Genomic DNA, 23,157 nt, shown 5'->3' with positions numbered 1-23,157 from the left:
TCACCAGAGTCATCTTGACCTTTTTACTGCTACCTGAAATTTGCTGGACACATAGGAAACTCTGCAGGTGTCTGTAAACCCATAAGATATTTCTAAACCCAGCGCTCCCAAGGTCACCCCAGGTTGCACTGGACGCTCAGCCCAAAAGCGGGCCCTCTTGGTAGCCCGCATGAGACTTATTTTTATTAGGGTTAAAGTTTGGAGTGCATACGAGTCAGTTAGACTGCACTCGAAGCCAATGAGTTTGTACTTGTGATGACATGTATAATATTTAATAAGATCTGGAAACGGTATACACATGTAAAACACAAGTAGTTTATGCAGTGTAAAAAGATGCTTTAAAACACACATTAAAATTTTTTTTTTTAACTGTTTAATCAGTCAATGTGCACAGCATCAATTAAGCTATGTTCACAATACATGAATCTGGCCCAAACCTCCTAACACAAACGCTGTATGAAATGAACTATTAATGCTGTTGCACCCAAGCACCAATGTCGAAGGATAATCCTTTGCATTTCAACATCTTATGAAATGTGTGATAACCTCCAGGGTAGAACAGGATATGCAGTGCATGTAAACAAATTAATATTGACCGGTTCTTAATTTGAGCTAGTGGTTGCAGGTGTGGCCCACTGGCACTCATTTTTGGGGTCCGGCTCATATTTTTTCTCAACAGACCTTCGTCCAAAAGCAAGAGAGAAAAACATCAAATGGAATAAGAAGGAAAAAAGAGAAAGACGGATAAACAGTGGCAAAAGGAGAAAGCAGGGATGAAAATGACCCTGCAAGGGTGAGATAGAGAGAGGGAGTATCTGGTGGTGGGTGAGAGAGGCATGAGGTAGAATCAAGCCTATGCAGCCTGGCATTCAGCACTCCGACCTTAGATGGCGCCAGCAGCAGGCTTCTGAGCAAAGCTATGGGCCTCTTCACTTAGGGGCCGATTACGATGTGGGCAAAATTGCTTACGCCTGACACCGTCTCATACACGGGACTGACCGACCTTCGGTCAGTGGTCCAGACTGCCTGATTTGGATGCCACCAAACACTAGGCCTGATTAACATTGCAGTAAGACCACCACCATCAGGCTGTCAGTGGTGGTCCCTCCACCATCCAGCCCATTGGGAGAGAGCTCGGTTGTTGGGGAGAAAGACCGCCATGTCCAACTGGATATAGGTTCCTGTCAGAGCGGTGGGGGACTCCTATTCCCTGTAAAGAGGGTGGTGCCTGCTAAAGCACCACCATAGGGATTAGGATGGTCCTTTCTGCATGCCCTTTTATGGCGGTTCACCCACCATGAAAATGCAGGCGGAAAGTGACATTGTGGGCCCCTAGCAGGGCCCCCTTCCCTCCTGGCCCTCCGCTATGAGGCCTGGGAGGCACCTATGGTGCCCCACTAAACATCCCTGGACCATGTGGCAGGCACCACATGCTGCCTGCCACATGGTGCAGGGATGTTTTAGATGTGTAAATTTTGTATTGCTGCGTGTGCTGCAGCCCGCAGCACACCCCGCAATGTAAAATATACAGATTGCGTCCGCAATGAAGGTGGGAGCATCATAATGCGGGCAGCAGGACCGCTGTCTTGTAGTCAAGTGGTCCTGCTTCTGCCATGGTGCCGGTCGGAGGAGAGTCCGACAGGCATCGTATTCAGGCCCACTGTTCAGTCGCATTTCAACATTTCCCTATGGGAGCAGGTGTTATGGCCACAAACCAGCTATAGTACATGCCCCATAAGGAAATGGGAGGTGTTGTTGACCCCTCCACCTCGTGGCAGGCACATAAAGGTGCTTGCCATGGGGTTCAGCCCCCAATCGGAGGCCACACACTCTAAGGGGCCCCTAGGTCCCCCGAAAACTTTTTTCGGAAAGGCCGGCATGGCATCCATGATGGAAACCGTGCATAGTAATCCCAAGGGTGGAAAGATCGCATGTTGGGATTACGGGCCAGCCTCTAACTGGGTGACGCGCTACTTGAGCCCGTTGGAAGCCAGACGGAATGACCGGCCCATTTCAATTCCGACCGGCTGATTCGTAATTTGGTTTGAGAATCTGAAAGCTCACTTCTTGTACACATTGAAGTCAGAATGTTATTTATTGCACTTACATATCGTCGATGTTCATATCCACTTCATGCTTTAAGTGCTGTTCTATTATCCCTTCAGGCACATCGGTTGAACCATATGTCACCATGACTGACTGGTATTAATCTAAAACAAAACAAGAGACAAATATCAGGTAATTCACACATGGGTAGGGTGCCCCCTGACCAGATTTCTACCGGCTTCACTGGTATTATGATGTCCCGGCCAGTACAAAAGTAAGCCAAATCTCCCAAAACTGTAATTTTAACCTTTATCTGTACATAATTCACACAGCAAATATAAATAGAAAACACTTTTAAATGTGTTCTGGAGCTACAATAATGATCCATGACTAATAACTAAAGTAGACAACGACAGAAAAGTCCTGTTACAAATGAATGCATATGGTTTTGTTTACAGTACCATTTAGTATCACAGCCAGGTCTGTTCAAACTTTTGAAATAAACAACAAATGGGTGGTATTATTCTCTTGGAAAAGTGTAAGCTGTGCACCGACTTTTTGCCAAACAGACTTTAATTTTTGTGATGCGACTTATGCACTAATAGGTCACATTGCAAATTCTCCAGTCGCCATACAGCCTGCCTAATGTATATTAATTAGGCAGGTTGCTATATGCAACTGCCTGCGATTGGCTACACACATGGATGATGGCTTGCAAGAAACAGCAGACCAACATCAAAATTTTTTGAAATTTTTTTCCCCAGCAACCCGTCTTCACTAAAGGAACCAGTGCTGCTTTAAAAAAAAAAAAGTTTGCCTTTTGAGAAACACTGTCTTCTCGACCACTGCCTTCTCCCCTCCCCCCCCACCCTGCCACCCACTGACTGCCAACGCCATACACAAAGAGGATGGTATCCCAAAGGACCACTTCGCATTTGCGAATCAATCTCATTTTAGGTGACCTTATTTTGTTCTCAGTCCATTGATACATACCTTACTCAGGACCAATGGAATTATGCTGTACTAGAGGGCCAAATTATGTGGCAGGTTTGAGAAAATTATACAGCAAGAAAAGGCACATTATGCAGTTTAATGCAGCATAATTATAGTATTACTGCTTTATTTTGTCATTTTCACACTTGTTAACCCTGTCAGGGGCAGTGGTTGCACCTCATTAGTACCAGTTTAAGTACTAAATATAGCAGTAAGCAAAATAAATTTGGCAAATGCAGCAAGTGTAAAATTTTGCAAAAAAACGCTGCAGTTATGCAATTGCATCATTCCAATGGCACTGACCATACTGTATTGCAATTAGGAGGAAACACTCCTTTCACACCCCTTCCTATTTGCAATTCCGTATGAGTACAATTTAGAAAGGCTTTTCCGACTTGCAAAATGGATTTAAAATATGCCAACATTTTGCGAAAAAGCCTCCAAATGTGAGAACTGTAGCGTTTGGAATCATAAAATAGCTTTGTACATCTGGCCCTAAATGAAGCCTATCCTGTTGGGGCCATGTGATAAGAGTTGATATACTGACTTCCTATCTTAATCAAATTTTGTGATTCTGGACAAAAAATTTCACATCAATATGCGTTTCTCTTATCAGCTATTTTTTTTTAATTATTTTTTATTGAGCATACCTTTAGATACATAGTAGATACATTGATACAAGATATTAGAGAAAAAAAACATAAATGAAAAACCAGCTATTTTTCCAGTGAAGTATTTTGTTACATTTTCACCTAACTTTCCGAAGATTTGGGCTGTTTCTGTGCATAAGTGGTAATGAAAATGAGATCTGAGTCCAGATGATGAACGATTAACCGCTTCCGTGCAGCAGGAATTCCATCCCTGTGCTGGACATTCCAATCGCGGGCGTGACGGAACCATTCCGTCATCAGCACAGCCCAACCTTGACTCATGATGGAATGGTTCCGTCACGAGCATGGAAGGGGTTAAATGTTTTAGCAATAGATAGCGGACTGCAAACCAAATTGTTTAGTTACAAAAGTGAAAGACACCCAGGTATCTCGACTACTCATTGAAGGATGATGGTGTACAAAAAGACACAACAAAAGCCAGATTAAAACACTGGAATCTCTACCAGAACATCAGTGATCCAGCTCCAGATAACAATGGAGCCACACTAGACCAGATTGCAGAAATTAACAGGAGGCAATGATCACAGGAACAATGCTAAAACAAACTGGAAAACATAAATTCCAGAGACAGATATATGACTGAAATAAAAGGACACTAATATGGGGAGGATCTTCGAGGTACTGATTCATTATCTTATGCAGGAAGAGATAGGGAAGATCATATTACTCCAGAAAATGTAAGGAAGTGACTATCAACATGTGGAATCAAAACTGAAGTCATGCCAGTTTCATTATAATTCATTTTTGGTAATGGTTTTATGTAGTTGTTCTGCACTCGAAGGTATTAGTGTGACTTACAGTGAACAGAAAAGGACACAGCACAAAGAACAGTGAAATTGATGTCAGTTTAGAAAGCAACTTTGCAAAGCAGTCTTGGTTTAGTGGGACGCATGATTGCCCAGCCCCTGCTCACCCCCTGAAGCAGTCCAGGGGGTAACACAAAAATCTCCCCATGGACATGCAGAAGTGTGCACTGCTCCTCAGTTCCCAACGTACTTCTCTGGCAAACAGGTTGAAAATGTTTTTTTTTCCTCAGTGAAATAAGTAAAAACTGCATGGTAAAGCACACGGTAACTCAGGTTCCGAGCAGTTTCCCAAAACTCGCATAATGGGTGGAGAATACCGGCTGGTAAAGTAGATTCTGACCCCCTCCCATTTGCACTATACCAAAGTCCAACCAACTCCTGAAGTGTGTCTAGGTGTGCTAAACTCTGAAGCACATATCAATTGAGCAAATAGTACTGACACTGGTAAATTAAATATGTTATCATGTCGCTATTCACTGAAAGCTGTTTTACTGTAGCACAAAAGTTTAGGAATTTATAAAATTGGGATAGAACCACAATGAGGCGATTTGATCATTATTAAGCCTTGTATGATCTACACCACAAGTCGGATTGGGAAGGATTGGACATTTTATCATTGTATCTGCGTTTTCTGTAAAGAGAAAGGAGTATAAGGAATACAACGGGGATAACCAAGCTCCTAAACCTAAAATTGAATTAAATGAAGGGAATACACTATTCAAGCTATTGTGCTTTTTCAGCAAAAACTCTTGCTATGCCACTGTGGCTGCAGGGGATCAAAAATACCATAGAACATATTTTCAAACATCTCTAACAGACTTATTTCCCACTAAAGAAATATTTTTTTTTGCCTGGGGCCGAGGGAGGGTATCTAAGTAAAGCAGAAAACAAGGGCATACCTGGAAAGCTTGCAGTCTTTGTGCATCTACAGCACACAAATTATATTCACAAACCCTGTGTCCGTTGGAGTCCATAATTTTAATTCTATCATATGTTTAATGAGTTTAAAACTGTCAAGAATGGCATCTTTCAATGTTTTTGTAAAACCTTATTACAAAAACATTCAAATAGATAGGTATTTGAATGAATACTCATTCACATGCATTGTGAGCTACCTCTGAATGTTTTTGTAAAACTTTGCATTCATTCATGCATCAGTGTACATTTCTTTTAAGTTTTGTGTGATAAAAGTTTACAAAAATATTTTTAAAGCATTGACTAAACCAAGATGATGGCAGCCAATGGCAGATTTATTGGCTTTGGCAGTGCTTGTTTAATGTTGGCAGTGATGTCAGTTAGACACTGTTAAAAAAAACAAGTTAGATGGTTTTGGCTTAGCCCTTGGCGGATCCAGGAGGCCCCTGGCGGGGCGCACAATACCTTTTTGAGTGTCAATGCACTGAATCACAAAAAACAGTCACCAAAGTGGCAATCAAAAACAGTATTGGGAGTATTGCTTTGTTGAAAAAACTGAGTCTCTGTTGGCTGGTAGAGTAGTTATTTCCATCGTGAGTTTGTTCATAAAGTTCCTGAGGCTTAAAAAGGAAAGAAATGCAGTAAAACAGTTAGATTCACATGCCTTTGCTAGCAGGAGCATTACAAATGTGAATAATGCCATTGGGAGGTGTCAACACATAGAGGCTGGTGAGTGTATACAAGGTTCCTTATTCTCTCTGGCAGAGCAGTGCGCGCAGGTACCTCTTTGCTCCTCGTGGGTGTTGGTATATTGCCATGTGTCCCCCACCCCCTGAACGGAAGTGGTGTCCAGTGTCCAGTCACTTTCCCATCTGCTCCGTGCAGGGTCCTAGCACTTGCCTGCACATATTGGTCTGACATCTCCGTCCCCTAGTTGACAAATAAAACCTTTCTCCTCGCCTGCCTTTCCAGGAAAGGAGTAACAAAAAGATAATGAAATGTGAGAGAGAAAACAAGAAAAGGTAGGAAAGAGAAAGAGATAAAGAGATAAAGAGAGAGAGAGAGAGAGAGAGAGAAAGAGAGAGAGAGAAAGAGAAAGAGAAAGAGAGATACATTGTGACTGTGTCTCAGATATGAATGTTCTTCGATCCATCATTATAGTTCTTCAATTAGCCTTTTTGGTTTTTGGCTCACTCTCTTTGGGCGGGACCTTTCCTTTTCCTGGCCCTATTCCTCTCCTGCAGCTACAGCCCAGAGAAGTCCTTCGCTGCTGTGAGGAGCTCCATCTGAACACTCCTAAGAGTCGTCGCTCTGAGCTTTCTGTTTGTTGCTAGGCAATGCCTCTCCTTCATCATCATCTGATGTTCTAAATTCCTTGAAGTGAGAGCTGTTTCTAGTGATAGAATGGGACCCTGAACGCCATGATAACATTTGTTTCTGTTAGTGGCTGGCTCAGGAAGAGACTGTCTAACTTCCTTGTTTGCATTAGGCACACAAGTAATAGATGCCCTTGCTTTAGTTCAGATGCTGTGGCATGACACCATGTATCGGAGTGTTGTTTCATCTTCCTCTTGGCTTCTTTGTTCTTCTGTGGCAATGTCATTGTGTTCATGTAGTGCTTTGGCTTCCAGATGAGGCAGGCGGGTCCTGCTTGTTCTCCTCAGTACCAGTTCTACTAGGTATTGACCTGTGGAACTGTGCGGGATGTTGTGGTAGTCCAGAAGTATTTGGCACAGTGCTTGGCTCATTGAGCTCTGTGCCAGTTTTGCTAATTGGATGGCCTTTTTTATGTTGCCCATAAACCTTTTCACCATACCATTTGCTTGCAGCCATTGAGGTGTTATTTTCCTGCGATGTATTCCCAGATAGGCCATGAACTTGCGGAATTCTTCTCCTGAAAACAGTGATCCATTGTCTGTCTTACATGACAGTGAGACATCCCATGCTGCAAATATGTCATCTAAAATTGGTAAGGTGGCTGTTGCTGATGGTGATGACATGTGGTGTACTATGGGGAAACAGGAGTAATTGTTGATGACGACCAACAGAAAGCCACCGGTGTCCAGCGGCACATAGAAGTCAGCGGTCAGTGTCATCCACGCTGCCTTGGGGCGGCCAGACATGTGTAGTTGATCTGGGTTTGGTGGTCTTCCCATTGTCTGGCAGAGGTGACAGCTCATGATCATGTCTTCTACCAGACGATCAAGTCTCTCAGCATTTTCTTTGTTGCCACTATGCCTCTGTGAGACTCATGTGCCAGGTATACTTTCTGCCGTTGGAGGGTCTTTGGTATCACTATCCTGGCTCCTCGAAGTGGTATTCCATGTTCCGTTTCAGACAGCTCTTCCTGTATTTGTTTGAAAGCAAGTATCTCTCCTTTTCTGACCCCTTTCCTTACTGGACTGCTATTGTTTACATCTCCTTCTCTGTTGCTGTATGAGTGTTGTGACTGCTTGTAGCATGGCGTCGTATTCATTGTTTCTTCCACCAGTTCCTCTATTGTCAATTGGGCAGGTGTGTTTTGATGCAGCACAAAATCATCGCCCATGGATGTTGTCTCAGTTGCATGAGGTACGGGGTGCCTCAACATGTAGTCAGCAGGGTCATGCTCCCTCCTGGTTTGTGCACTATTTTGAAGTCGTAGACCATCAGGCGTATCCCCCGTCTTTTGATGCGCAGGGGAATTTTTGCATTTGGGTTGCCGTATATTGTGACCAGTGCTTGGTAGTTTGTCACGATTGTGAATGACATCCTGTAGATGAACATGTGGTAGTGTTCACATGCCCACTACTGGTTGAGAGTATGCCCTTTTTATGCCTGACAGGCTCCTACTTGTATGCGCAACAATCTGTCTTGGCGAGTCTCTTCCTGGCATATGTTTTGTGAGAATGGTTCCTAAACCCACCTGGCTGGCATCTACAATGAGATCAGGGCACAGGGACACGTCGAAGTAGGCAAGGTGGTCTACCGCTATGACAGCATGCCAGGTGTGTTCAAACACCCTGCCGCACTATGAGGCCCGGAGGAATGACTGCCCCTGTTAAGGCAGTTCATGGAGTGGGGTGCTCACTGTAGCAAACTCTTTGATGCAGCAAGCACAGTAACTTACCAGCCCAAGAAACACCCTCATCTCTGTTATGTCTACTGGGGGGCGTGTTTTGCAGAGCGTTTCAACTTTGCTGGGGTCTGGCTGCATTCCTTTCCATGAGGAAATGTTGACAAAGAACACAAGTTCTCCTTTCCCCAGCTTGAATTTGTCTTCATTCAGTGTCAAGCCAGCGATTTCCACCTTACTGCAGACCTCTCTAAGTGCCTTGTCGTGCTCTTCATTCGTGCTAGGATGTCATTGGTATAACTTAGACCGTTTGTACGGGTCTGATCACCCCGTGCACCATCTCCTGAAATATTTCAGCGGCTGAAAATACCACAAAACTTAGATGCTTGTAGCGAAATAGTCCCAAGTGTGTGGAGAATGTTGTAATTTAGCAGGACTACGGGTCAAGCTCTAACTGGTGGTAGCCGTTGAATAAGTCTAGCTTTGAGAATATACAGGCTCCAGTTAGGCAGCTGATTATGTCATTCAGGTGAGGTCCTGGGTGCTGTTCTCTTTCAATTGCTGTGTTTGGTAGGTGCTGATAGACACAGATGCATATTTGTGTTGTGTTCCCATATGGCCACAACAGGGACACCCAAGGAGTTGGTCCATCTGAGGATTTTATGATATCCTGTGCTAGCAAGCTCTTTAGTTCATCTTCTTATTTATTTGAATTTATTTATAAAGTTTAATATAGTGCGAACATGACCCTAGAGGGTATCAGAGCACTTTACATTACACCATTCGGAAACATTAGATGAGAGAGGGAGTAATATACATACATTCAATATTCAACCTTTAATACAAAAAGAGGTAGACAGCTTTAGATAAGATAACATATGTTGCTTACAGTAACGTAAGATTTAAAGTTTTAGGATGTGACTTTGTTCATTTGAAGCATTTTCACTTCTTTTTTGAAGGTGGAGGAGGAAAGAATTCTGCGTACATCTGGTGTAAAGGAGTTCCAAATCTTCGGTGCGATACTAGAAAAAGCTCTGCAGCACGTTCTCTTTTTATGGAAGGATTGTGGTTTCAGTAGTACTGAGCTCGCGTTTCACGAATGTCTGCAACCTCCCGACAGCTCTAGCTTTTGTGCTAAGGAACTAAGGGTTTTGAAATGAAGGGCTTTATGGGCCATGCAGGCAATCTTTAGTTGTATTCTTGCCTCATTTGGTAGCCAATTCAGTTCTTTTAGGGTCTGAGAAATGTGGTTATTTCTTTTTGTTCCAGAGATCAGCCTGGCTGCAGCGTAGAGAGATGCCCTCAGCTGGGCCAGCTTGTATTTGGGAAGTCCACATAGAGTGGTGCTTCTCTAGACCAATCTTGGTAAAACTAGGACATGTACCGCCATTTTTAAGTCGGCCTGTGGGACGAATGGTTTAAGTTTCTTTAGGATACTCATCTGATGATTAGCTCCTTTGGTGGCATTACTGATATCGCCTGCATATTCAAGTGTTTGCCTAGGGTGATTCCCAAGGATTTAGTGGATTCTTCCTCCTGCGGTTGGTGGTTTTGAGTCACTGTTTTGGCAGCATTGTTAAAGGGTAACTTGAGTGTCCTTAAGATTCCCCTGCTCCTTGAGGATTGCAGGGTGTTCTCTCAGAATGTTGTGATGCTGAGACATGCAGTGTTAGACCTGATACCATTGGTGTGTGTCTCCCTTCCATTTTTTGCTGTTGTCTCCTCTGTTTTTTATATGTTTTGCTGGTTTTAGATGCTTTGGACACCGTGCCACTGCTATTCAGTGCCACAGTGCAAGTGCTTCCTATTATAAAGTATTGTAATTGATTAGTGACTCCATGATTGGCTTGTTTGATTTACTTGTCAGACCTTACTATAGTGCACCATGTGTGCCCAGGACCTGTACATCAAATGCTGCTGGGGGCTTGCAGCACTGGTTATGCCACCCACAGAAGCAGCTTGTAAAGTGTGTCTCAGGCCTGCCATTGCAGAGCCTGTGTGCAGTCTAGTACTACCATGTTGACTTGGTAAGTGCACCCACTTACCAGCCCCTAAACATTCCCTCTTCTACATATCAGACACCCCTAAGGTAGGCCTATAGGCAGGGTGCATTGTAAGTAAGGGGTAGGACATGCCCTGATGTGTGTGGTATGTCCTGATAGTGAATTACAGTCAATTTCATTATTCACCATTGCAAGGCTACCTGTCCCAATAGGCCAGAATGGGCAGTTTGATTATAACATCTTATAATCCTAACTGACCCAGGGGACATGGTAGAGAAGGAATTTAGTATGCCTGAACTCAGAATGATCAAATACATCTTTTAGTGAAGTTGATTTTAACATTCTGTATTTGTAAATATCACTTTTAGAAAGTGGGTATTTTTTGCTTAACTATCCAGCCTACCTCGGCTAGGTTGTGTATTGCATGTCTGGTTTGTGAGTGACAGGAGGGCTGGGGCTCCAGCAGTCTGATGAGTCAGGGCTGGGCTGAATAGGACCTTGGCTGAATAGAGAGTGGGGGGCGGAGATTTCCTTTCACTCCCCTGAGCCCTCATAGAATAGAGAGTAGGGGGACGAGATTTCCTTTGAGCTACCTGAGCCAGGTCTGCTTTCAACAATGCTGTCTCCACCTCCTGCTAGGAAGCTGCACAGAACTGGTTTTGGCTAGGTACAGGCACCCTCTGCCTTCAGAGGATAAAGGATTTACTAGTGTAAATATTGGGGCACAGACCCCAAGACTTTAGATCATTTCTAGGAATCAAGACGGACCTTTGCCAAGGAGAAGAAAGCAAGGAAGCTGAAGGATTTGAGTGCCCCTGTGCCAGTGTGCCATTTTCTGGGGTTGGCCTGCAGTGGTTACTTAATTGACACATGTACTAAGATGGCCGACTGGTAGGAGCTCAAAGGAAGAGCTCCAGCGCTGGGGATCACCTTTGGGTCTTTATCCCTGTTTAGCGACAGTCCCAACCTGAACAGAACAACCATGAAACGGAACGCTACAACCATGAATACAAAGGAGTAACGGGAGTAACTACATCATTCTGCATCAGCCACCATCCGTGGATTATCGCCGTTGGATCAGAACTTCCCCTACATGCACGCAAACCTCCCCCACGACACCCTTCACAACCTGCGACTGTGCTGCTCCCACCGATTACTGCCAGCAGTCTGAACGGGATATCGTGCCCAAGGATTATATCCGAGTGAAGATTCACTGGAGCAACCATCGCCCGCATCGTCTACCTTCCTGGATGGTCGCCTATCTACACAAGATGGGGATGCGGTAACCCCACCGATCGCCGCCAGCACTGTAAACGGGACGTTTCGCGAACTGTGCCAGACTGAAAAGAACAATGTCCGGCACACGGATCCTATCACCTCGCTTCTCCGTCCTGCCCCAGAGGTTAAAGGCGTGCTGCGGGACCGGGAAGTGAGCTGCAACCGCTGGTCACTGCAGCATACAGAGTGTCTCTGTTAACGCTCTGGGCTTGGCACTACATACTTCACAGGGCAGCGTTTCACAGCATACAGATCGGCTCTGTTAATTGCTCTGGGCCTGGCACCACAAACATCGCAGGGCAACGTTTCACAGCATACAGAGCGGTTCTGTTAATGCTCCGGGCATGGCACCACAAACATCGCAGGGCAGCACTCTGATCACCCCACCCCATCCCCAATGGATGAGACTGCCCCATCGCATCGCCCTGGTGAGGACAGGAAGCTAGCACAGAGGTCTTCCCTGAGGAGACTGTTACTGTGCCCCGTGGAGCCGATACCGTGCACGACTCTGGACTGCTCCTGGAAGCAATGACAGCTTGGTCGCGCTGATTGCGGTTGCAGCGGACCCCGCTGGGCTACAGAAGACTTCAACTAAACAAGTAAGCCTCAGAGAATAGCAATTAGCCGCTTTCTCAAACGCCCCCAAAAATCTACCAGCACCTTAACTTCAGCATAATTAGGATAATCCGGCTTAGTATTCCCCCCACCAGCAACTACCGGCTTCATTCCAAGCATTGACAGTGTTTATATCACAACTGCCTCACTCAGTGGCACCTTCGTTAGCTTACTATCGCCCACCCTAGTTTATTGAATCTGAATTCCCTTGATTTCCCCCCTCGCCTCTGCCCAAAATGGGCGAACCATAAAAATTTTTTTAAAAAATTAAATACCTAAACAACAGCTCACCCCTAGCCTCTGGTCTATCCCAGCTCCCTCTTTGTATCCCAAATCATAACAACAGAAATAGGACCCATCACTGAAACAGACATAGGACTACACTCCCACTACCTTCTCCCTAATCATAACAACAGAAATAGGACCGCTCATTGAAACAGACATAGGACTACTCTGCCATTACCTTCTCCTCTCTAAGCTGTCGGCCATCTTGGACAAGTCTCTGACTATTCTTAGACTAACCTCTCGGCAGGCAATCTCGGAACAATCTCTTCAGCTGTTACCTCCCCACTTAGCCTCTCTCTTCCCTCCCTTGAATATCGGCCCTCTCTAACCAGTATTGACTAGTCCTAGGATAGCCCCCCCCCGCAGATACCCCATTCACCGTCTCTCCAGCTGCTACCCCGCCTCCACAGTTCTACACATCCCCAATTTGGCCAAATCATAAAATACCTATACAACTGCGCAACCCGAGCCCTGACGAGTCCCAGCACCCTCTTTGTCTCTCGAATCACAACAACAGAAGTACGACTCAACATTGATACAGACAAAGGACCACACTGCCACTACCTTCTCCCCGCTAAGCTGTCGGCCATCTTAGACCAGTCTCCGACTATTCTGAGACTAGCCTCTCAGCAGGCAAGCTCGGATCTCCCTCTTCAGCCACTACCCCCCCTTTTCAGCCTCTCTCCTCCCTCCCTATAGTACTGCCCCTCTCCAACCAAGCTTTAACTACTCTTTGGACAACCACTCCAGACACCCCAATCATACTCCCTCCAGCTGCTTCCTCACCTCCACAGTTTCACAAACTCACATCACTTTACCTACGCCATACTTCCCACCATGGAACTCTCCGGCACCCACACATACATAATCAACTACCACCCTAAGCTCTCGAAAAAATCTGCCAAAACCTTCAAACACAACTTTCTGAAATCCTACCCAGAAACTCCCTTTGCAGATCCCTATTTCTCACCCCATATTGGACGCATGACCACCGACATCATCTTCTACACTAAACGCAGAGCGCAATGGAGGAAAGCCTTCCTTGCCCTACTCACGGTCTCCTCCACGAGGAAGTCCGCACATGGTCTTATGATGTCCATTACCCCATCACAATTCTTCCAAGCGACAGCAACCATCACCATTTATAACAATGGTACTATCCTCACCCAGTCCACAGATCGTAGCCTTAATCTGTTTGATACCTTATTTCCAGCCATTAAAGAGAAGGTAGCCAATTTACTGACCCCCCGCCCAACCATCCTCCACTCCCAACACCCAATCCATTGCTTCTCCCACTCAGTCCCACACCCTCCCACCCCCTACATTCTTGACTCCTGGATCCCCAGACCCCCTCTCTATCATCTCCCCACCGCCTCTTACATTCAACCCCCTCCTCCCCTCACCTTGAGCCCCCTCCCCTATCTTCACCCCCCCTCCTTCTACATCTAGTCCACCCTCCTCCTGCCCCATCTCCACCCGCCCCCTCTCACTCCTAGCCCCCCTCCTCCTCGCACACCACCACCTACTCAGCCCCCTACCCTCCCTCCCCTGACCCCCCTAACCCTTGGCTGCACACAGTCTGGCGCAACCCTCAAGCCCTCTACCTCACCCTACAACACACATCTCCTCTGCCCAAATCACCCCTCCCCTCTATCACCATCCCCCACCTCTCACATCTAGCCCCTTCACCTCTATCACCACCCCCATGCCCCCTACAACTATCACACCTTCTTCCTGCCACACCCCCACCCCGCTACCTCTAACACCCAGCTCACCTCCTCATCTCGCACCACCTACGCACCCCCTCTCTCACCTTGCACCCCCTCCCTCTTCACCACCCCTCCTCCTCTCTCGCCTAAGCCCCTCTTCTCCCTTCACAGTAGTACACGCCCTCCATCCACACCTTGCCCCCCGTCACCTCCTCCCCGCCTTCCCACACCACCCCAAGCTCCCCCTCCTCCTATACCACCCCAAGTCGCCCTTTCTCCTTTACCACCCTCCCCTACCGCACCACTCCCTCCTCTCCCCATCACGACACTCACCTATGTACCCACCAGGGAAACCCCCACCCCACCTCCTCTTCCTCCTCCACCCACCCTCACGTCCTCCACACCCACATCTAACTCCTACCCAACTCTCTAGCCCCCCCACCCATACCCTTTCCACACACCCATCGAACCGAACCAACTGTCCTCAACCTACCCCTGGCTCTCCTACTACCCCCACCACTACTGCTCCTAACTACACTCTCGACCAGATGATGTCCACCCTTCACTAAATCAAAGACGAGCTTCAAACCTTCAAATTAACTGTTCTCAAGTCTACTTAGGTTCCCCGCTCCACCGAGTACCGTGCTATCCCGCAGCACCCCACCCATCCCACACACTCACACAAACTCAACCCCCCCTACTGGACCTCTATCCCTGCCCCTAATTCTTCCAACCGTACCTCTCCGGTGCACCAATCCACTGACACGATACGACATATGGGCCCTACTACATTCCTACGAACCCGCTCCCACTACCCACATAGCCACCAAGCATTTTCCCACCCCCTCCATCCACTCCAACCCTCACACGCCCCACCTCAAAATAGCTCTTCACTCACCACTCACCTTCCCATCTCCACCATCCTCTCCGACCCGCACAGGCCCCCCACGCAAAATACTAGAGGCACCATCTCTAACAATCTGAAAACAATCACCCTCATCCTGGACCCTTCCACTTCCCTCCTCAGCCCACGGCTCAAATGCACTCTACTTAACTGCAAATCTGCCACCAGACACGCATCTGACATAGCCGACCTCATTATCGCACATGACCTAGACCTTTCCATACTCACCGAAACCTGGTTAACTGAATCCTCATCCCCCCTCATCGACATTCTAGTTCCCCCTAACTATCACATCATCAGATTAGACAGGACTGGCAAGACAGGAGGTGGAATAGCATGTATTTATCGCAGCAGCCTTTCAGTAACCAGAGCCATCTCTCCTACATTCTCCTCTTGTGAACACATATGCATCGACGTCAACAGTGAGGGCAATTCAGTATGCTCTCTACATATTATCTACCACCCACCAGGGGACAACCTCGCCTTCACTGAACACCTCATGGACATGATCACAACTAACTCGGGTCGACAAAACACACAAATATTCCTTGGTGACTTCAACCTTAATTGGTTAACGACTCCGTGGTTAACAGTCTCAAAAACTTCCTCAACACCTTAGACCTAACCCAAATCTGCAACAGCCCCACTCACGACAAAGGCTCTATCCTTGACCTCATTATCTCCAAAGATGACGCCACCCATCTTGACTCAATCCAACCCTGTGACTGGTCTGACCACCACATTATCACATTCTTCATCAATGAATTGGTGAAACTACACCCAGCCCAATCCACCAAACCCAAGGTTTGGAAAAGAGACTTGAGGAATCTCAATACCATCTCCTCCCCCTCCCCCAACTACAACCTACTCATACCTCCCATTGGCAACGACAACGTCCAGGTTCTTACCGATCACTACCTCAACTCAATGACTACGATAATCAACGAAGTTGCCCTATCCAGCTAAAGAGAGTCTCCTCCAAAAGCTCAAAGCCTTGGTATGACGGTCTGCTTAACAAAGATAGACGAGACATGAGACTAGCAGAACACAACTGGAAATCCACCCCATCAGCTATGCACCTCAATACTCTGAAGAAAAAAAGAAATGCTTACTTCAGGAAAATCAAACGAACGAAAGCGGACTTCTTTAGCCTTCAACTAAACCAAGCCAAAAAACGACCAAAAAAGCTGTTTGAACTAATCAAAACTCAATCCAAAGATGAACCACAGCAAGTGCTTAGCTCAACCAGCACGCTACCATCCTGTGAAGAATTCTCTACCTTCTTCAACCTAAAAACAGTCAACATCAAGAAGGATCTCATCACGGATCCAAATCTATATTCCAACCCCATCAGCAAAACACCCGTGAAACTAAAAAACAATGCTACTTGGGCATCCTTTGATACATACACGGAAGAATCTATAGGCAAGATCCTAAGTACCCTGAAGCCCTCCAACCACCTCTCGGATCCTCTACCTGCAAACGCCGTAAAGGACTTTAGCCCATGGCTTCTCCCGCTCTGGACCAAAATCATTAATAGTTCTCTTCAACAAGGATCTATACCAGACTCCCTCAAAGTGGGCCAAGTATCACCCATACTTAAGAAACCCACATCTGACCCTTCTGACCTCAACAACTATCGCCCTATCTCTAATATCCCTACCTTAGCAAAACTGTTAGAAAAATGTGTTCACTTACAACTGACTAAACACATCAATCATTTTGACCTCCTTAACCAACACCAATCCGGCTTCCGTGCAGGTCCTCACAGCACAGAATCAGCCATGACCCACATAACTGATGATGATGACGCACTCCAAATTCTAGACCAAAACGGCACCTGCCTCCTCATTCTGCTTGACCTCTCATCTGCATTCGATACTGTCAAACACGAGAACCTACTCGCTCTGTTGAATATCGGAATGGGCATCTCTGGGACAGTACTCAAATGGTTCACCTCCTTCCTTCATAACCAAACACAGAAATTCAAAACTAATAACACCATGTCCATGCCTGTTCCAGTTACACTTGGTGTCCCGCAAGGTTCCTCCCTATCACCGACCCTGTTCGAAGCCAGAATACACCTGAAAATCGTATGCATTACCCACAAAGCCTTACATCACAGCATGCCCAGCTACATTGCTCAGAAACGGACAATCTCAGGAGGCTCGAGATCCACAAGAAGCACAGAAACTCTCTTTTTGAAACCACAAAGATTCCACAAGACAAAAAATGTACAAGCGTTACTTCTCAGGGATGGCCCCCAAGATCTGGAATGCCCTCCCGCCAGAAACGAGGCTCATCTCATCCACTGCCTCCTTCAAAAAAGAAGTCAAATCTATCCTCATGGCTAAATTCACTTGAACATTAACTACGCATTTACTGTTTGCCTGTTTGTTTCCCACTTGTATTTCAGTGCCACAATCGACCACACAATCATACTCGACTACCTGACATTGTGCACTCCATGCACAAATAGCTTTATTAAGTTTCTTTATTGTGTTTGCCTCTCATATGTATTATGATTTCTTTATTACGTTCTCCTTTCATATGTATGTAAAGCGCTTTGATATCTGCAAGGATCTTGTTCGCGCTATACAAAACTCTGAAAATAAATAAATAAAATAAGGAAAGGGGAAACAACTTTTATTGAATTTTCATCATCTTGAAGAAGATTCTCCAAGGACTTGAATTGTGCTTGCCTCCTGCTGAAGTCTCAGGGATACAAGACTACATCACAAGCTCCCAGCTGAATTTCCTTGCTGGGAATACTGTTTGCAAAAGCTTGCGTACTGTTGGGAGCTGGAAGCGCGACGTGTGTCGCCACCGCAGCAGTTGCAGTCGCATCACCGGAGAAGTGTGTTGCCGCCGCAGACGTTGCAATTGCATCACCCGAGAAGCATGTCTACGTTGCAGCCGTTTGTCGTCGCATCACCGGAGAAGCGTGTCGCCACTGCAAGGGTCGCCGTAGCATCACCGGAGAAGTGTATCGAAGGGCCTGTCTCGGCTCAGAAGTTCCATAGTCACCCCACGGCCGTTGGGGGTGCACGCATTGCCTTCACATCATCGCATCGCATCAAAGACACCATCTTGTTGCATCGCACTGGATCGTCGTATCGCGGCTTCATCTTGTCGCATTGTAACCGGAAAGCAACCCGAGATCGACGCATCACCTCCTCTCTGGTGAGGAACAGACGCATCGCCTACTTTGCGCAAGCACTGAGGAACAAACGCATCACCTCCATGAAGCAAGGAACCAACACTTCGCTTTCCCTGCGAATCTTGTGTTTATCTTGCGCTACACATCGCAAGGTACTTTGTGAGAAACGTATCGTATTTACCATCAACTTTGAACTAAGCTATCTTTATCATTTAAAAGTCATTTTCCTAATACTGTATTTTAGATTTTTGTCGTTTGGGTCTTGTGTTATGTCTATATAAAAAAAGACGTATTTTTATAAAACCTGTGTGGGGTCCATCTGTAGTGTTTTCACTGTATTACTGTATGCTACAAATGCTTTACACACTGCCTCTGAGATAAGCCTTCCTGCTCGTGCCAAGCTACCACAGGGTTGAGCAGGGGTTATTTAGGAGTGTAGCCCACTTACCCTGACTAGAAGCAAAGGTCCCTATTTGGACAAAGGTGCAAACCATTGCCAACTAGAGACCCCCAGTTCTAACATGCGGTATGTCATTGCTAGGAGGCCCATTACCTGAGCAGTGATGTTGCTGAGCAAACATGGTGCTGGGATGTCTCCCCCTAGGACGTGCACCTCTTCTTGTACAGGCATTTCATTGTATGCGAGTGCCTCTACAAATTTCCCTATGCTGACTATAGGTTTCTTTGTTCCCTATGTGAAAACATCAACAGTGACTGGGGAGTCCCTCGTAGCGGCGCGACTCCCCAGCCCTGACGCGAGCCTGGGTGTTCGGCTCGGCTCAGCAGGAGCATTCTTTTACTATACTTGCAATCTACTACCGTGAAGTGCCACGTAGCCGCCAATGCAATTTTAGGAACAGCTTTCTTTACACGAGGCTAATTTTGTAACGTGAACAGTTTTCTTGCAAAAGTAATGCACATGTTTATGTATTTTATAAAATGGGATGAGCGTCTGGCTGCTTGTTTGGATGTTATAATCACCGGTGCTATGCGGGGGAGGGGGGGATTTAACGCTTTTCTTTTGTCTTACTGTAGGACAGCTGCACGAGAAGGTCGGCACTCGTTAGGATAGCACACACTCCATGTGGGGGGGTAGGGGGGATTTGACGCTTTTCTTTTGTCTTACTGCAGGACAGTTGCACAAGAAGGTCTGCACTCGCTAGGATAGCACACACTCCATGTGTGGGGGTAGGGGGGGATTTGTCGCTTTTCTTTTGTCTTACTGCAGGACAGCTGCACGAGAAGGTCGGCACTCGCTAGGATAGCACACACTCCATGTGGTGGGGTAGGGGGGGATTTGACGCTTTTCTTTTGTCTTACTGCAGGACAGCTGCACGAGAAGGTCGGCACTCGCTAGGATAGCACACACTCCATGTGGTGGGGTAGGGGGGATTTGACGCTTTTCTTTTGTCTTACTGCAGGACAGCTGCACGAGAAGGTCGGCACTCGCTAGGATAGCACACACTCCATGTGGGGGGGTAGAGGGGTAGAGGGGGATTTGACGCTTTTCTTTTGTCTTACTGCAGGACAGTTGCACGAGAAGGTCTGCACTCGCTAGGATAGCACACACTCCTTAACAACAGCAGAGGAACGTTGGGGCACACATCGTGGTCGGAATGACATGGGTAAACAGGTTTGGCGCACTGTGGTCAGGGGGCCGGCAATAACAAAAACAGTTGCAGAATGAAGTTAAGAGGATTTTCTGATGTCATGAAGGCGGGTGCGGAAGAATACTGGGTGGACTGTGGTAAACATGATTGGGAGCAGCTTAGCTCAGCGCGAATGAGTGAGCATTAACACGTCAGTGATTGAAGCCAGCATAGGAGCCAGTGCCGGCCAGGGAAGTATGCGTACAGGTGAGATGGGTAATTTGGTTTGTCCCACTGTTTCAGTGGGCCGGCTATATGGGACACAGTTGCAGCTTGATTGTTTGCCAGGAAGTGCGTTTGCCACTGGAAATTTTGTCATATTTATACTTACTTTTGCTTGTACAGTCTGTGCTTGCTGTGCTTGAGATTGTGTGCCTTCGGCCTGTGTTGTTTCAACTCTAGGGCCTGCTAGTTTTGTTGTTCTATTCCTGTAACAGTTCTGCTTGTGTCGCTTCAACTTTATGGCCTGCTAATTTTGTTTGTTTATTCCTGTAACATATCTCTCATGAAACGTAACTGTTTATATTGTTCAGTGCCCTGACACTTTTGGGTCTAGCCATGATGATGAAAGTACTCTTAACATTAAACAACAAATAAGTTAAATACTGGCAATAGTATTGATACAACTTTAAGTAGTAGTACATATTTAAGGGTAATTTTATGGATAGGTATTGTGGTACAACCACTGTTTATATAGGTCAGGTCGCTTATGTGTGCTACCCAGGGTCGAGTTAGTTGATGGGTGAGTTTAACATACGTTATTCCTCATTCGGCGACGTGGTTCTGCAGGGGTCAGGTAGTCGTATTAGGTCAGGATTAATTTAGGTAGCTCATCAAAAAAGATGGAGTTGGCGTAAACATATATGCTCCTGTGGAGTTGATACTATACATACCATATTTACGCATGCAAGCTATTTCTACAGTGGCCAGTGCGGCCTACTACACTCAGCAACTTGAATCTCCCTTTTGCTTCCCCAGTCTTTCTTTGTGTTTTCACCCAAACCAAGGTCAACACATACCCAGGGAGCTCCTAATCTAGCGGCTGGTATGTGAGCAAGTGTAACTTTTAGCTGCAGTAATCAACCAAATCGATCAGGTTGACATGGGACCCCCCACCTCATCCGCATGTAATTTTATCCGCAATAGATATATGGCTGTACTATGCATAGAGAAACCACTTTGTGGACTGACAATGTACAATTTTAAAAGCATGAGAGGGCAATAGTACTCTTTTCTACATGCGTCTGCCACTACACCTGTAAGACGGCAGGAGCCTCTAATTGTAGCTTCACCGTGTTTTTAGTTGGTGATATGAAATGAATAGGCATTAGGCATGCCTTAGGATTCTATGCTTATGGGAAAGTGTTGTGTTAATTATACGATTACATGCCGAAGGTAACTCAACACCATGGGGGTTCTCGAGCCCGTCCAGCGGGCTTGGATGTCTTTTGTTTATATCCATGCAGGTATCGGTCAGAGGAGGACGTCGTGGATCACTTCATGGCAGCCATCGAAGCGACCTGTGTTGTGGTTTGGCATGTGTACAAAGTAGTAAATTGATGGTTGTGCATGCCTTGTTGCAATTTACTTAACGTCAATGTTCTTCATGGTGTGTAAGGTCCACACAAACACTGTCTAGGTGGTGTGTATATAGCATATCCTATGACTTACATCGTTAATAACTGATGTCTATTAGCATCATTGATCATTATGAGCGTATTCTTGGTGTTTCGGAAATAGTGTCTTCATCCATCATTCCTGGCAGGATATGCTGGTGCGAAGGTAACCAGGCTATCAATGAATCAAAGTTTAACAAGAACATTGCGGGCCTACCAGGGGGAATTGGGCCTTGCATGAGGATATTAGTGCATGAACTCTTAACAACTTGAAGCCGAACTCTTGGGGAGCGAGAATAGATTTAATCACTCAGTTAAACGTGAAATGAGGTTAAAGGAAGCTTGTTGCAGGTCTCTGCAGTTCTATGCGCCTGGCGTTGGAGCACGGACTTTGCCCGATGGGGGTCAAAACGCTTTTCAAGGGGGACAGAACCGATACTCCCATAGGTGTTCTCAGTACATAGCTACGCGAAGTTACAAGAAGCAAGTTTCAACAAGAGCTGATAGTAGAAGATGTTTGTACTAGGCCTTACAGGAGGAGAATGGGTCTTGGGTGCCAATTACATTAGCGTATATAGTACAAGTGAGGTACATTCAAGGCGGTCAGTCTAACGTAATAATCAAACGTTATTTAAGCATTGGGGCAACTCGTGCAAACCCCGGATCTAAACAGACTGTTAGAGGTAGCAAGCTGTGTGTTACCAGAGGTTGGTGACGGGCGCATGCGACAACAGAGGATCTACTCAGTTAGAGGGATAATACTGCAAGAATGGGCAGCCTCTCTATGCATCAGAACACTTGGGTAGACACCTTCAGAGCCAAGGAGAGGAGTGTTTTGTTTATGAATGGACTTCCTTCAATTAATAAGGGAGGTCAACTTTAATTGTGGAAGGGGTGCAGGTAATGCTGACTAATTAGTGCTCGTAACCCCAACTGGCCTGGGTAGCGTGTGGGGCATTGAGGGCCATGTCTCATTGCAGAGAATGCAGATCGTGGATCGGGGGGGTGGGGGAGACATTTTAATGAATGTTTTCTGTCTCTAATGCAGGAACCGCGCACGAGAATCGCCCCACCCACATGGGGGGCCACCTGAATTATCAACAGGTATAAAGATCATAGCACACTGGGGGCAGTGTGTTAGGGTCTGGGATTCCCATGTTCTCCCCAGTTGTCATTACTATCCGGGGTGTGGGACGCGTGCTGGTTTCACTCATGGAAGTAATACATGGATAGTAACTGGGAGCTGGGACTTATTAGGCAGCCCTGTGCAGAATTGGATGTTCTCTTTTACTTAAGTCTGGACAATGTGTTTTACGGTGCAATAATTGGGGTGTTCGCGCCGGATGCAGTGGTAGAACAGGGGCTAATCATGCATTGCATGCGAAAGATAATGGGAAATGTGTTTTCAACTCAACAACTGGTTGATTTGGGCATATTGTGCATCTCATGTGC

General features: G+C 46.2%; 1 protein-coding gene across 4 annotated transcripts in view; it reads right to left on the bottom strand.

Annotated features, from left to right (window-relative positions):
* The window catches only part of LOC144784606 (ATP-binding cassette sub-family B member 5-like), a 1,313,284-nt gene that overhangs the window by 823,766 nt on the left and 466,361 nt on the right, over window positions 1-23,157 (bottom strand). For all 4 annotated transcript variants that reach the window (XM_078663518.1, XM_078663516.1, XM_078663520.1 and 1 more), the window contains exon 2: window positions 2,108-2,210. In XM_078663518.1, coding sequence (XP_078519644.1) covers window positions 2,108-2,193 — 86 coding nt within the window. In that variant the 5' untranslated portion in view covers window positions 2,194-2,210. The remainder of the gene's footprint in view (window positions 1-2,107; window positions 2,211-23,157) is intronic.

The sequence above is a fragment of the Lissotriton helveticus genome, chromosome 10 (genome assembly GCF_964261635.1).
Source record: "Lissotriton helveticus chromosome 10, aLisHel1.1, whole genome shotgun sequence".
Taxonomy (NCBI): Eukaryota; Metazoa; Chordata; class Amphibia; order Caudata; family Salamandridae; genus Lissotriton; species Lissotriton helveticus.
This window is presented reverse-complemented; position numbering and strand designations above follow the sequence as displayed.